Consider the following 13,993-nt stretch of genomic DNA (forward strand, 5'->3'; position numbering starts at 1 on the left):
TTTCTGGTCTCCCTGCTGATTCAGCCCAACTTGTCCTCGCGCTAAACGTGCGAATTGCAAACACAAAGCTAGAGCCAGCATGTTTGTTTTGTGCATGTACAGTTTTTAAAGTGGTTTAATTTAAGCAATATATGTCTACAGGTGTTTTTGCAAGACTTTCAGTCGCTCTTTTTACAATTTCTTTACACTGAAAATGTAATCCCTTCAGGCATCGGGTGTTTTAAAACCAGACTTGGGCTATATAATTCATTGTGCAATCAAAAACTAAATGTTGAATGCACTTAACCACATACCAGACACTGCTGACACTACACTTTCTAAAAAACTCCAATAACAATGAGACATAACTTGAGTTAGATAACTTGGTTGCCAATATTTAATACCCATTTTTTTACTTCTAGTGGAGCAACTTGATGCACTTTAAAAAAACCACTGTAGGAATAATTAAATTCCTCTTAATAAAGTGTGATTGAAATCACTTGTTCCACCTTTTTTAATGGCTTTAAGCTTTTGTTGACTTTTGTTATCGGCTATTATTCTGCATTGCACATTGTATTTGCTGTATGTATGTATTGCACCTTTCAATATTTTCAGGTTCTTTAACGATTTCAGAGATGCTGCATAAGGAGCTACCCAAGTCCAAAATATTCTCTAATGTAATTTTTTTTTTTTTCACAAATCCCCATTTTCAGCCAAGATCTTGATTAAAAACCTATTTACCTCTTGAAAATGAGATCTAGATCTCAATGGGCTTTTACCTGGTTAAATAAAGGAAATAAAAAAAACTGAACTACCCACTTGGCCAGCATCAACCTGTTTTCCTTTTCAGATCTCTTTATTCTTGAATCCTTAATCATTTCCATCATTGTCTCATTCTGTTCTTTCATGTTTGAGTTCTATCTCTTCTTATTGATCATTCTGTCCTTCCCTGGTGTCCTTAATTTTTTACTTTCTTAATTGCTTCTTTTCCATTTATTCTCTTCCTTTCTTTCTGTTAATCTTCCCTGTTTTACTTGTTTCCAGTTTCTGTTTTTTTTTCTTTCTGTTTTCTAAACTCTTTCCACAGTAGAAATATCTGGCATTAACCCAAAGCGATATTTACTATTTTCCATTTCAAAATGTATGTGAAGGATTGGGAACTCTGGAAAGTTTGGATCAATATTAGATTTCTAACTTTTAAAAAAATCTGCAGGAGCCATGTAAACAGGTATCTGAATGCAAATAATTGCATATTTTTTTACTGGGACAGATCAACTTGCTTAGTTCTTACCTTGTAAGTAACAAAAACTGACATTATACATGAATTATTCATGCTTGATTTTAAGAGCACGTATTTTGATAGAATTGGTAAACATTATCTATAACTGGTCAAACATTCACCATCCTCCTGTCACCTTCAGGCTCTGTAATCTTAGGATCCTGGTCACAAAATCCGATACCGAGTGTGGGCATCGGTGGATAACTGCATAACTGTCGTGAGTGTGAATGCTCGACACTTGAAATTCAATAGTCTCACAAATATTGCATCCACACCATCCATTGCACACATATTGATATTTGACGTTGCAACTCTAATGTGAGTACAACGCTACAAGTGCTAACAGTGACACAGTTTGAGAACCCTGGGGTTTAAACCTCTCCCACAGTAATGCATATATCTAAATGACAGAGTTTATGGTTAGGCAAATTCTCTGTAATGAGGTCACATCTACCAGCTTTGCTGTTTTATCAAGCATGTGAAGAACATAGTCACCATGTATCTCCAGTTTCCAGAGAGCAATGAACTTTCAAATGCAACTAAACATATGATAGTGCATGCTAAGAAAGTGGCACAAAATGTGATTTCTAGTGCCATTAGCTAATTGAAACAGCTTGGTTGCTTTCATTTCCTGAAGTCTTTAAGCCATGTGAAACCACTATCACCTGTGACAATTGTGTCAATGTTTGTGTTGCCAGGTACTGAAAAATCTAAAATGGCATCAGACTTTGTTCACCTGAATGCACTATTTTAATTAGTCATAACATCCCCTGGAGCACTAACCACTTACACTTTACTACCGATGTGCAGTAAAAAATGTAATGATTTACTCTTGTACACATGGTAGACGGGCCATTTCAAAGTCATGAACTAAATGTTATATTGATATTGGGATGCGTAGAGTGGGAATGCCAGCCGTTTAATTGCAGACGTTCGCAATTTCATAGTCCTACTTACAATATAAAAGAGCAAACAGAAAAATATGCACTGGTACATGGAGGCCAGAATAAAAGGTTTCCAATAATGTGTAACTGAGGAGCAAAATAAGCCAAATTTATGCTGAAAATGTCTGTAGTAAACAGATTTCACATGACAATTTAGGCTTGCTGCAGGCAGTTACATCAATACGGCTGAAAAGATAATGGTGATTACAACTGATAGGACTGGGGAATTTTTTGCTCCAAACTTTACTGACATATTTAAACAGATAATACTCATTGGCACTATAATTGCAGTTCATTTCTCTTGATAGAAATCAAAATTTGATTAAACAAAACACAAACTTAAAAAATGTTTTAACTTTGTTGGGATGTCAACGTTGTATTATTTTACATTAATAATAATAATCATGGTCATGTGTTAATAGATTATTATTATTATTATTATTATTATTATTATTATTATTATTATTAGTCAAAGTAGTTTGTAACATGAGAACAGTGAAGATGATGAAGATGATTGATCAAAATCCAAATCTTTAAAATTCGGACATTCTTATGCCACTAGTTTAAACACGAGCCATTATGGTGGCTATTAAAACTGATAACAGTTAAATGTGTCTAAATACCCGAAGGCTGTAGAGATTCACTACGTTAGAAACAAAAGTCTCTAATGGTGTTTTAGCGCCCTCTGCTGACAAATAAACCACTTGCAAAACTGCCAGCTGCGCCTTTTTTTAAAAGTCCAGATATCCATAAATGTTGTATTTATTTGTGGAGAAATTCAAAACACACCATTAATATATGCGCCTAAATATTATTCATACTACTGTAAGAAATTTCTATACTAGGAACTGCCCGACGTGTTACGTAACACGGGGTGTGATAAAAATCCAGATTCTTCTCCACTGGGAGTCGTAGTTTCTGTCACAATGACCACAAGCATTGTTGGTTTGTCGAGAACTCAAGCTCCCATGATGCCACGCTTCCTAAAGCCACAAACTGGGTTACGCCTACGCTAAATCGACTGTAATCCTTACTGTACACAACTGAATCCTCTGCGGGTATTTTCAATTTTTCCTGCGGCTACAAGTTTTCCTCTAAATAGGCTAAAGAAATGGACAACTCGGGCAAAGAAAAGGAAGCCATTCAGCTAATGGCGGACGCTGACAAAAAAGTCAAGTCCTCCGGCTCCTTTTTGGGAGGGATGTTTGGAGGGTAAGACAGCACCGCACCAAAGAACAGCTAGCAAGTGTCAGCAGCAAACTTGGCACGAAGCCCAAATCTACCTTTACTATGCTATAGGGCCAAATTATAATATTAATAATGAAATATTGTACTAATTTGCTCAACTAAGAAGGTGACATATGACTTTAGTTGTGAAAAGCCCTGTAAATCAGCTTGCTAAGTTAGCTGTTATCAATGTAAACAAAGCAGTAAAGCAAGACTTTCTATTGCATTATGCGCAGCAGACTCATCATATAGCCTCAGAGGGTTATAGTGTGCTATAATTTAGCTGGAATATTCTCTATTATGTAAATAAATCGTTTAAAAAAAACAACTAATGAATGAGTTACGTTCACATTTAAGCAGCTTCTCTCTGCATTAGCTGATATTTTAAAATAAAACGCCTTTAAATGCAAACCATTATCCTAAATCTATATATAAAAAAATCATTCTTGCACAGTTTAACACCCAGATGATCCCCGGATGTGTACTTCTAAAGCAATTGATTAAACAAAAGGTGTGTTAATCCCTAGAGGTGCTATAAAGACATCACCCTGCACAAGAGCAGATTCTCTTCCAGAGAAAATAATATAAGGTGTCCAAAGAGTTTTTCCAAACAAACAAAGGAACAAACGAAAAACCACCTGCCTCCAAATATCACCACTCAAATTTTAAAGCAGGTTTAGGCTATGTAGGTATTTAAGAATGGCGAACGAGCAAAACTACAAAGACATGGCCGCCCATGTACACTGAAAGGTCAGATGAGAATAACATTAATCAGAGAAGCAGACCATAGGAACTATGGAGGGACTACAAAAATCCACTGATCAGAGGGGAGAATCTGTTGCAGCAACCGCTAGCCTTGTAGTTCACAAATCTGGCCTAGAAGAGAGCTACAAGAAATCCTGTATAAAGTTTGCTACAAGCCATGCAAGACATTCAGAAAACATGCAAAAATTGTTATGTAAAATTCCATCCTTGAAGAAACCTTGTTGGAACAGATTGGAAAATTGCTTTTCAATTATGTTATCCATTGAACCTATCCAAGCTTGTGCTATTTAGCAAAATACATGCAGTTTGGGCACACTTCTTTTTTGTCTCCAGACGTACAATGTTCTGCGATTGTCTCAGGGGGCAGGTTGGAAATTATGGCAAATTTACTCCTCCTTGCATATAAACAGTAACAGTATTTGCTTTCCTCTTCCTTTTCATTTCCCTAGAGGACCTCACAAAGTGGAGGAGGCGTGCGAGATGTACTGCAGAGCTGCCAACATGTTCAAGATGGCCAAGAACTGGAGCGGTAAATGGATTTCCAACATAACAATTTTAAGCATTCTTTAGAAGGGTGTGGCATAAACGTGACATTTGTCTGGTCAAGATTCAAGAAACTGCATGCCAAAGTCAGAGAGTAAGCTAGATATTATAGTGTGTCAGTTTGAATGCCAATTCTTGCTATTTTTTCAGCTGCTGGAGATGCCTTCTGCAAGGCTGCCCGTCTGCATATGCAGCTGCAGAACAAACATGACTGCGCCACCAGTTTCATTGATGCAGGAAATGCTTACAAGAAGTCTGACCCTAATGGTAAGATGTGAATACGTCCACATGTGATATGAGCATGGAGGAAACATTGCCGACATTCTTTTTTTATTATTTTTAAAATCTACTCTGACTCTGTATCCCTGTGATGAACTCTTACACTCTTTGCATCATATCAAAGTATTAAAAAAAAGACTTTTTCTAGCTACAATAGCTGTTAGTCTTTATTATCCTGATGCTCTCATGTTGATATATCCATTTTTTAGAAAATTATCAAGAGTCGATCTCAAACCCACGCTCTCAGTACTGAATAACGCATCAAAGCCGTTTCCTAAAAATGAAACAAGTAATAAAACAACTTTAACTTTCTGCACAAAACATCTGACTGAACAGCAGTAGAATTGTAATCCGGATATGTGCGCATTGATTTTCTTTGCATCTGTAATTCGATAATTCTGATTCTGTCAGTCTGAATTGGTGGAGTCAAAACGTTTAAGTACTGCTCTAGTTGCTGTTTTCAGCTTATTGAGCATCAGAGGTCCTTAAAAGTCTACTTTGATCATTCAGCTGATAAAGGCCAACATTAATGTTATGCTTTAGTTCTCCTACATATCTCAAAAGCAAAAAAAGTAACTCTTAATATATCTGAAAATATCCGATTTTCAAATATTCACCCCATTTCATTCATATGTAACAGTTTTTCATATTTCACCCAGAAGAGCTGTAATGTACTGTCTAACACTTCCTTCCTCTTTCCTTTATGCTGCTAAGAGGCAATCAAGTGTTTAAATGCTGCCATCGATATATACACAGACATGGTAAGATTCACTTAGAACGTGACCATCGGTGTTTCTGCTTCGTCTCCGTGTGTTTGACGTTTCGGTCTCTGGATGTCGCCTGTAATTTCCTTTGTGTAAACGGCGCTGTGTGTGACGTCACCTCGAAGTTCACAGATGCTGACACAAAAGATTTTTTTTTCATTCAGTCTGGCTATCGTCTCTGCCACAAATCTGGATCTGATTGCTCTGAGCTTTTTATTTCGCAATGTTAAGAATGCAGAAAAGTTTGTAACTGCAAAGTCACAAGCTACTGCTGCCCAATGATGCCCTGGGTTAAGTGTGGAACTCTTCCATTGATTGGTGTGGCGTCGCCCGATAGATCTGGTCTGTAATGGTTTTCGCTTTTCCTCCTCATGCTCCTCCAGGGAAGATTTACCATCGCTGCCAAACATCACATCAGTGTCGCAGAAGTCTTTGAGTCTGAGCTGGTGGATATCGAAAAGGTAATGCAGTCAGCGGTAGTGATGTGGGAAAAAAATTCCGGCAGCCATTTTAATACATCTGCTGTAAATTCTTTTATTTTTTTTTTACAGGCTATTGCTCATTATGAGCAAGCAGCAGACTACTACAAAGGAGAGGAGTCAAACAGGTACTGTTTCTTATTGTGGATCTTTTTATTTAAACTGAATTCTTTCATTGGGGTCAAACACAGTCTAAACAGTCAATGTGAAACAGTTGATTTTTCAAACTTAGACTGTGCTACTTTATGTAATCGATCGCGTATCGGTGACGCCTCTCTCCGTAGTTCTGCAAACAAGTGTCTGCTGAAAGTGGGAGCTTACTGCGCTCAGCTGGAACAATACCAGAAGGCCATAGAGATCTACGAGCAGGTGTGTACTTCACATTCCTCCCTTTGTTTCCCCTCGATTTTGCTGAGGTTTGTTTGATCTGAACGCTATTAAGGTCGGAGCCAACACGATGGACAACCCGCTGCTGAAATACAGCGCCAAAGAGTATTTCTTCAAAGCCTCCCTGTGTCATTTCATTGTTGACGAGCTCAACGCCAAGGTAAGTCCACGCCTCTGAGGTTCACTGTTGGTTTGGGGACTGTGTTGCCGAGGCTGCTATGTGTATTCTGCCCGAACAGATTGCCGTCGAAAAATATGAGGAGATGTTCCCTGCTTTCTCAGACTCCAGAGAATGCAAGTTGTTGAAGGTAACTCCTGAGTTAAACCTCTGAAGGATTCAAATTCAAAACTACTTTCCTGATCCCAAAGGGAATTATCTGGTCAACTTCTGATAGTAACTTCCTTCTTGTGTTCGGCTGAACAGAAACTTCTTGAGGCTCACGAGGAACAGAACAGTGAGGCCTTTACAGAAGCGGTGAGTCTGCACATTCCCTATTTTAACCAGTTTTTTAAATTTACATATTGTCATGTAACAATCACAATTTGGCAATTTCAGCTCTGCGCATTTACATTTGTATTTGTAAGACAATTGGATTTTATTTCCTCATTGATATATTTCTATTTCAGAGTTGTTGTTACTTTTTGTGGATTTGTCTCGCAAAATCCCAATGAAACACTCACTTCTTTAATTCGAAAGGGTTGGGAGTGATTTTTGAAGGCACTGTGGGTTATTGTGTGCCTCATCATAACCTGTTTGCAGGTGAAGGAGTTTGACTCGATCTCCCGTCTAGACCAGTGGCACACCACCCTCCTATTGCGCATCAAAAAGACCATCCAGGGTGATGAAGGGGATCTGAAATGAAAAAAAAAACTCAGGGTAGGGTTGCAGCATGGAGGGGATGGTTCCATCACGCATGCTTTCACACACACACACACACACACACACACACTGCAGAGCACTCTTTCAGACTCCCCTCGCTGTTGCCGTACTGGTTCGGGAGCGTCCGCTGACATTTTTTTTTTAACTTTTCCACTGCTCACTGTTGTAAGAAGCACTACATGTTGTTTTTGTTACCAGCTTATCCAAATCCAGTCAGAATGTAAATCCTCTCGCCCTCACCTCTGAACAGAGGATTGCTGCATACCTCTCTCAGCTGAAATCCTCCTGGAGGGGCTTTCAGAGTCCGATGCTAGTACTGACAGGAGGCTCTGCATGTTTTCTACCGTTTCTTTCTTAGTCAGACGAAGCTTTTTGTATTTAAATCCATGTCGGCGTGCAAACCTGTTTGATTTATGCAACGGGCCAGTTTGTGATCATTTTCAGGAATCCTTTGTTACATAGCGCTAGAGGAGACGATCAAACCCACGCTCTCAGTACTGAATAATGCATCGAAGCCGTTTCCATGTTTTCTCCCCCACCACAACGGAGCGACTTCTCTTGAAACTTGGCAACGATATGCGCAAGTTTTGACTGTTAATACATTTGTGTCTGAACAAATGAAATTATGATTTTATTACGTTGTCTTAAAACTCTAGGATGTATTTGCTGTGACGAGACTTTGCTTGCACCTGTAAGATATATAGTTTGAATGTAAAAAGCATTCCTTACGTTTTAATAAAGATCACCGGCACGAGGCCCCTTCCTCCTTAAGTCACTTGAATGTGTATTTTGATGTAGTGCACCTTCCAAACATCCGGTTGCTTAGCATGTCATTGTGTTGTGTACATTCACTAGTGTTAGCAAAACCAAAGTTTTTACAAATGAAATAGAAAAAGAATCAGAAACTCTGTATTTACCTTCTTCCATGTGGAACAACAATAGGCTGTGGCTATGAAATGTATGCCTGTTAAAATTAAGAATAATAAAGATAAGTTCAATACTGTGGTGTTTGTGAGCTTCCATGTCAATCACCTGTTTATTTTGTTTCAAAATCCAGACATACATTTTGGTCCCTCGCGATACACATTCTTCATCGCCTTTGAATGTTGGGGCCAAATTGTTGCGTAAGCTCTCACAATTAAATTATACATGAAATGTAAGCAATTTTAAATATGTATCGTCATAATTCACTAAAATACTTACCTACCAAGAGAAATTTGTTTACGTACATAGGTAAGATATGACAATAAGGAGAGGAAATGGTAATGTATATGTACAAATCAGGTAAAAGCTTGCACAGAGGGCAAATAAACCAGGACCAAAACAAACAAAGCGTCACCTGCTACCTAACCACTATTACAGTCTGATAAGTAGTAAGAATAAATTGTAATAATGCACAGCTGTTATCAGTACAATATTGATTTTAAATGACACCAAAAGCTTTACATAAGCCTTTATGTCATATTGCTGCAAAATCCTTAATCGCAGCACAAAGAAAGTTTCTTCTACACAGAGCTTTGATCTTTGGTGGTTTCTGCTAATCTGCTGTCTTGTTCTGTCCATCGTCCAGGAGTTGTTCCTGTTCTTTTCCACGAATCCCCTCCCCAACGATCACAGTCTCTATATCCGGGAGCAACTTATCGCTCTCGGAGGTTGGCTTGTTTTCCAAAGGTGGGGCTAAAACCGTCTGTGCGGCAGCTGCTTCCAGCAGAGACGTCGCAGAGACGGTGGAGATGTCTGACGCCAACAAGGTCTCAGAAACGGGGACAGAGAGCGTGGGAAGAGACAGAGAGCCGGACGGAGCTTCAGAGGACAACGTCTGAGCTACGGATACCGGGATGGAAAAAGGCACGGTGATGGCCGAACCGTCTAACGTGATGGTGTTTGTGCTCCCGGTGGCCACGATGGGCTGGATCTGCGTCCCCGGCGGGACCTCAGTGTGGATGACGGCGATGGTGCCGCCGCCGCCGTGGCTGACCAGAGTGATTGCTCCGTGCCTGGCCCAGTCAGCTGAGAGAGTCACCGGCTCAGTCGGAACCACCACAGTTTCTGTGCTGCTTTTGTCTTCATCGTCAATGGCGTGAACGGTGGCAACTGCGGAGGAAGAGCTTCTGTTGGCCGTGCTCCTTTTCTCCTCCGATCCTCCCTTTTCTTTTGTAGGAGACTTGGGCTTCTTCTCTTCCACGTTTCCTTCCAGCACAACCAGGTAGGTCTTCCACGGCGCATCCGAGCCATGGATCTGTTTCAGCAACCCGAACAAAAGAATCAATGCTCCCCCCTTAAACACCGATGCTTCTTTTTTTGCCGCTTGGTCAGAGAAGCCATACTCACCATAGTGTGCCTGCGCAGGGTGGACTTGTCAGTAAAGGTGCGTTTGCAGAGCCCACACATGTAGGGCTTCTCTCCCGTATGAATCCGCTGGTGCCTCTGCAGCGCGTTGAGCTGAGTGAAGTGTTTATCACAGGACTTGCAGCTGTACGGACGCTCACCTGAGCAGCAAAGTTTTGAAAATGAATCGGGGTGATCAAAAACAATTCCTTGTACTCCAAATGTGTCTGAGGAACTATACCCGTGTGAATTTTTAAATGCTGGTTGAGAGAGTTCCTCTGGGCGAAGCCTCTGCCACAGTGCTCACACTTGTACGGCTTGGAGCCCGTGTGGATGTTAGAGTGATGCCTCAGGTACTCTTTGGATGCAAAGCTTTTACCACAGGACTCACACATGAAAGGTTTTTCCCCTAAAGCAACAGAGGATTTGTTTTAATCAGCCGTCTTTGTTCAAAGTCAAACTCAAATCTGGAAAAATGTTTGTTAAATGCTTTTATTTTATTTTTTTTTACCTGTGTGTGATCTCTTGTGATAGGCCAACATGTGCCTTTGAGAGAACCGGGCGTCACACAAATCACATGCATAGGGCTTCTCCCCTGTATGAGTCCTACACACACATGAACACACTTACTGAACACTAGTCTGTTGCACTTATTCATGATTCCAACCTACACTGGCTTGCAAAATGTGATCTGATCCACTTCATCAAAACCCTTCAAGGAGACTTTAGGAAATGGGCACAAATACCTCCAAGTAACTTTAAAGTACAACGCAAAGATAAACAGAAGTCACATTTTAAGGCTGAAATCCTACATATGAGCTGGAAAGAGGTCAAAACTGCTACCTGTGATGCATCTTGAGGGCAGAGTTCTGGGTAAACTTGGCCCCGCAGACGGTGCACTCGTAGGGCTTCAAGCCCGTGTGCGTCCTCTCGTGAAGCAACAAGGCCGCTCTGGAGCTGAGGGACTTCCCACATTCGGAGCACACATGCCTCATGTTCCTTTCGTGTACCTGAGACACAACAGGAAATGTTGAGCTTATTATGCAGACAGAAAAAAAAAAAAAAAAAAAAAGAGGGGGAAGGCAAGGTTTTGTCACTCCTCACCTGTCGTTTATGGCGGACGACGTCCTTCTTCCGTTTGAAGGTCTTGCTGCAGGAATCGCAGGTGAAGAGCCTCTCGTTGCTGTGGACGTGCTTCTCGTGGATCTTCAGATTGCTGCTGTTGGCGAAGGTCTGCATGCAAGTCTCACAGCGGTGGATGACGTGTGCTTTCACTCCATGGTATGTGCTAGGGGAAGGAACAGTTCAGCTCATAGCTCAAAGTTCCAAAGGGAACTTTGGTGAAGGTTAATAGGACACAAGACCGCAATCAAGTTACCTGATGTGCTTCAAGTAGCTTTTCTCATAATGGAAAGTCCGCTGGCACTTGTTACAGCTGAACTGGGCCTTGGATATCCTTTTAACTTCCTCCCCAGACTGTCCTTCCTCATCTTCGTCATCCTCCTCCTCTTCGTCCACATACAACGAGTCTTGAGGATCGTTACTCTGTGCATCTTCCTCAAAGTCCAAGTCATGCGCCTCATCTGAGGCTCTGCCCTCGATATTCTCCTGTTCCTCATTTAAGTCTTCTTCATTCTCTGGTTCAGAATCTTCTCCGGTTCTGTCCTCAGATTCATTCGTTTGGTTTTTATCTTTAGGATCCTCTTTCAAAGAGTAACGCAAGCACCTCTGGAGCACCTTGCGGCCCGCCAGCTTCAGTTTCAACTTTTTTACTTGCTTGGTCGTTTTCCTTTGAAAGGTTTTTGCCTTCCGCTTCTTTTTACAGTCTTGTTTCTCGGGGCTCTGCGACGAAAGCTGCCGCTTAAGGGGTTGCTTCTTTGCATCGACCTTTTCAGCGCTGGGTAATTCTACTCCTCCGTCTTTGATTTTGGAGTCGCAGGATTTCCTTTTGGGCCTTTCCAGAACTCCAGCGCTCAAGGCGTCGCTGCAAACCACCGACAGGCCCTCGCAATCCAGTAATCGCGCCACTTCCTGAACGTCGCCAATCTTATTCCTGGCGACCTCTATCTTACCTGTGTAGACGAACTCCAGATACTTTGTGAAGTCACTCGAGTGCATGTTTGAGAGCTGTAACTTGGCTTGGTTTGCGTCCTGGGAGAGGAGAATCTTCTGAAAATACCCGCTGGACGCAGCCAGAATCAGCTGGTGGGCTTGAAACTCCTCTACCTCTTCCTGGTAGTTCACTTGGACCGTTACGTCACACAGTTGCCCCTGCATCCTCATTTGATGCAGGGAAGCCAGAAGGTTTTCATGGTGAGATTTTGAGGTGAGCTGGATCACCTTGATCCCCATTTATCACTTCTGACGCTGGGGAAAACACAAATATGGGACATGTTGTTACTCTAAAGATGTCCTATAAGATCTACAGTATATTTTTTGTTTAGAAACGCGTGTCCCCCCAAGTGTCTGATACCAATAGTAGTCCCCAGTTTGGGGGAATCTACGCTAAATTTTCTTTTCTTCAGATAGAATGTAAAAAATACCAAAGACAAACTTACGAATAATTCAAAAGGGGAGATTGGAGAATCATAATCAGGAGGTTTTAGTGAATGATGTTAAAGTATTAAATTACTTCAGAGGGAGATTTTGTTTTGTTCTAATTTAAATGTTGAAGAGCACTCTTGAAAAGTTTCTTATTTTATTTCCATAAATCAGAGTTTCAGGTCATGTTTTAACAAGAAATAACTTCTGTATTTACACTTCTTGAAGTCTTTCTTGTGACATTGGCTTCTTTTTTTTTTTTTTTTTCCATTTGACAAACCACATAATACTGATCCAAAGCACTCCACACACATGAAAGAAGCAAGAGCATCAAGAAGACAAAGGGACACAGCAAACAGAGCAGGGATTAAATCATGGAGAGGTTTAACACGAGTTTGGAAGTGATTTTCCAATATTACCATCACAATGGCTAAACATGGTGGTGGCATCATCATGCTGAGGGGATGCTCTGCTTTAGCAAGGACAGGAAATATGGCTAGATGGCAAGATGAGTGGAGGTAAATAAAATACTTAAACTTTGTGGCTGTAAAACTGCAAAATGTGAAAAAATATCAAGGGTATGAACACTTTGTGGGGTACTGAATCTTTCCTTATCCGTTTCTGGTCTTTGCTGAATCTTATATATATATATATATATATATATATGTTTTTACAAACACTTCTCAATTTGATTATATGTTATTAATCCTCAACTTTTCCAGTTTTTTTGCTGTTGTTTTTTTTTTTACATTATTACACACGCCCATTGCATATCGTCCTGTAGAAGACAGAAAACGAGTAAAACAAGCACATTAGAAAATCATACTTCCTCGAAGGAAGACACGTTTTTAGTGATGCTTTCAACACTTTTACACACACACAACAGGAATCCGGCTAAGCAATAGACGCATCTTAAAGTGCAAAAGGTTGCCAAATATTTCCGTAAAGTTGCCTTCTTCGTGGCATTTTGTGTCTCTCGCTGCGAGATGCATCGTCACGGGAGCAAAACACTCCTAATCCATCACTCTTGAGTTGACACCATTGACAGCAGCTCCGGGTAAATGCTAGCACTAGCATCGCAGACAATAGCTAAATCAGATCCAAAAGCAACACTCGGCTCCAAATGAAGGTACGTGCAGGCCGTTGCGCCAACCGACTCCACGGTACACTGCTCACACGGTGACCGTGTGGCATCCAGCAAAAACCATGCAACGCGAGTTAAGTTTTCTTACCGTAAGCTCGGTAAAATGGCAGCCCCTTCACTTCCACAGCGGAAGGCACTTCCTGCTGAAGTCCCTCACAAAGAGACCGCTCCAGGCTTTTCACAGCAGTGACATCCGGTGGCATAGTCGCCGGTTTTGGATTAGTCCTTTGTTTTAACCGACTACAAAAGCTTCCTTCGCTTGATTTTAAAATATAATATGTCGACTACGATGGTGGCGTTACGTAACCGGAATAAAACGAGCGCGTGTGATAACGAGCTGTAGTTGTTTGGCGATACAATAATCTTTGGCCTTGTGTCGAATTAATTATTGGCCTTTCTTTCATGTGATTGCGTTTTGTTTCAGTACTAGTCGTTATTAAGCGTGTTTGGACGG

At 40.9% G+C, this 13,993-nt stretch overlaps 2 protein-coding genes across 3 annotated transcripts; one reads left to right on the top strand and one right to left on the bottom strand.

Moving 5' to 3' along the window:
- Positions 1 to 3,193: 3,193 nt before the first annotated feature.
- On the top strand, positions 3,194 to 7,668 carry napbb (N-ethylmaleimide-sensitive factor attachment protein, beta b). 2 transcript variants are annotated; one of them, XM_028040501.1, is made up of 11 exons: positions 3,194 to 3,414; positions 4,644 to 4,723; positions 4,888 to 5,004; positions 5,731 to 5,777; positions 6,164 to 6,241; positions 6,332 to 6,387; positions 6,544 to 6,628; positions 6,702 to 6,806; positions 6,886 to 6,954; positions 7,071 to 7,121; positions 7,407 to 7,668. In XM_028040501.1, exons 1-11 carry the CDS (start codon positions 3,314 to 3,316, stop codon positions 7,506 to 7,508), a joined length of 891 nt encoding a protein of 296 aa, XP_027896302.1. In that variant the 5' UTR covers positions 3,194 to 3,313; the 3' UTR covers positions 7,509 to 7,668. The 2 variants fall into 2 exon arrangements, with proteins under 2 accessions (XP_027896302.1, XP_027896303.1); XM_028040502.1 differs by lacking the exon at positions 5,731 to 5,777 and having other exon boundaries at positions 3,204 to 3,414.
- Positions 7,669 to 8,529: 861 nt separating this feature from the next.
- Positions 8,530 to 13,745, bottom strand: gzf1 (GDNF-inducible zinc finger protein 1). The gene is made up of 8 exons (XM_028040500.1): positions 13,628 to 13,745; positions 11,233 to 12,221; positions 10,959 to 11,142; positions 10,698 to 10,864; positions 10,366 to 10,460; positions 10,096 to 10,263; positions 9,858 to 10,015; positions 8,530 to 9,765 (listed from the first exon to the last, which is right to left on the bottom strand). The coding sequence occupies exons 2-8, from the start codon at positions 12,204 to 12,206 to the stop codon at positions 9,064 to 9,066; spliced, it is 2,448 nt and encodes an 815-aa protein (XP_027896301.1). The 5' UTR covers positions 12,207 to 12,221; positions 13,628 to 13,745; the 3' UTR covers positions 8,530 to 9,063.
- Positions 13,746 to 13,993: the final 248 nt, after the last annotated feature.

This window comes from Xiphophorus couchianus, chromosome 15 (assembly GCF_001444195.1).
Source record: "Xiphophorus couchianus chromosome 15, X_couchianus-1.0, whole genome shotgun sequence".
In the NCBI taxonomy this organism is placed as follows: Eukaryota; Metazoa; Chordata; class Actinopteri; order Cyprinodontiformes; family Poeciliidae; genus Xiphophorus; species Xiphophorus couchianus.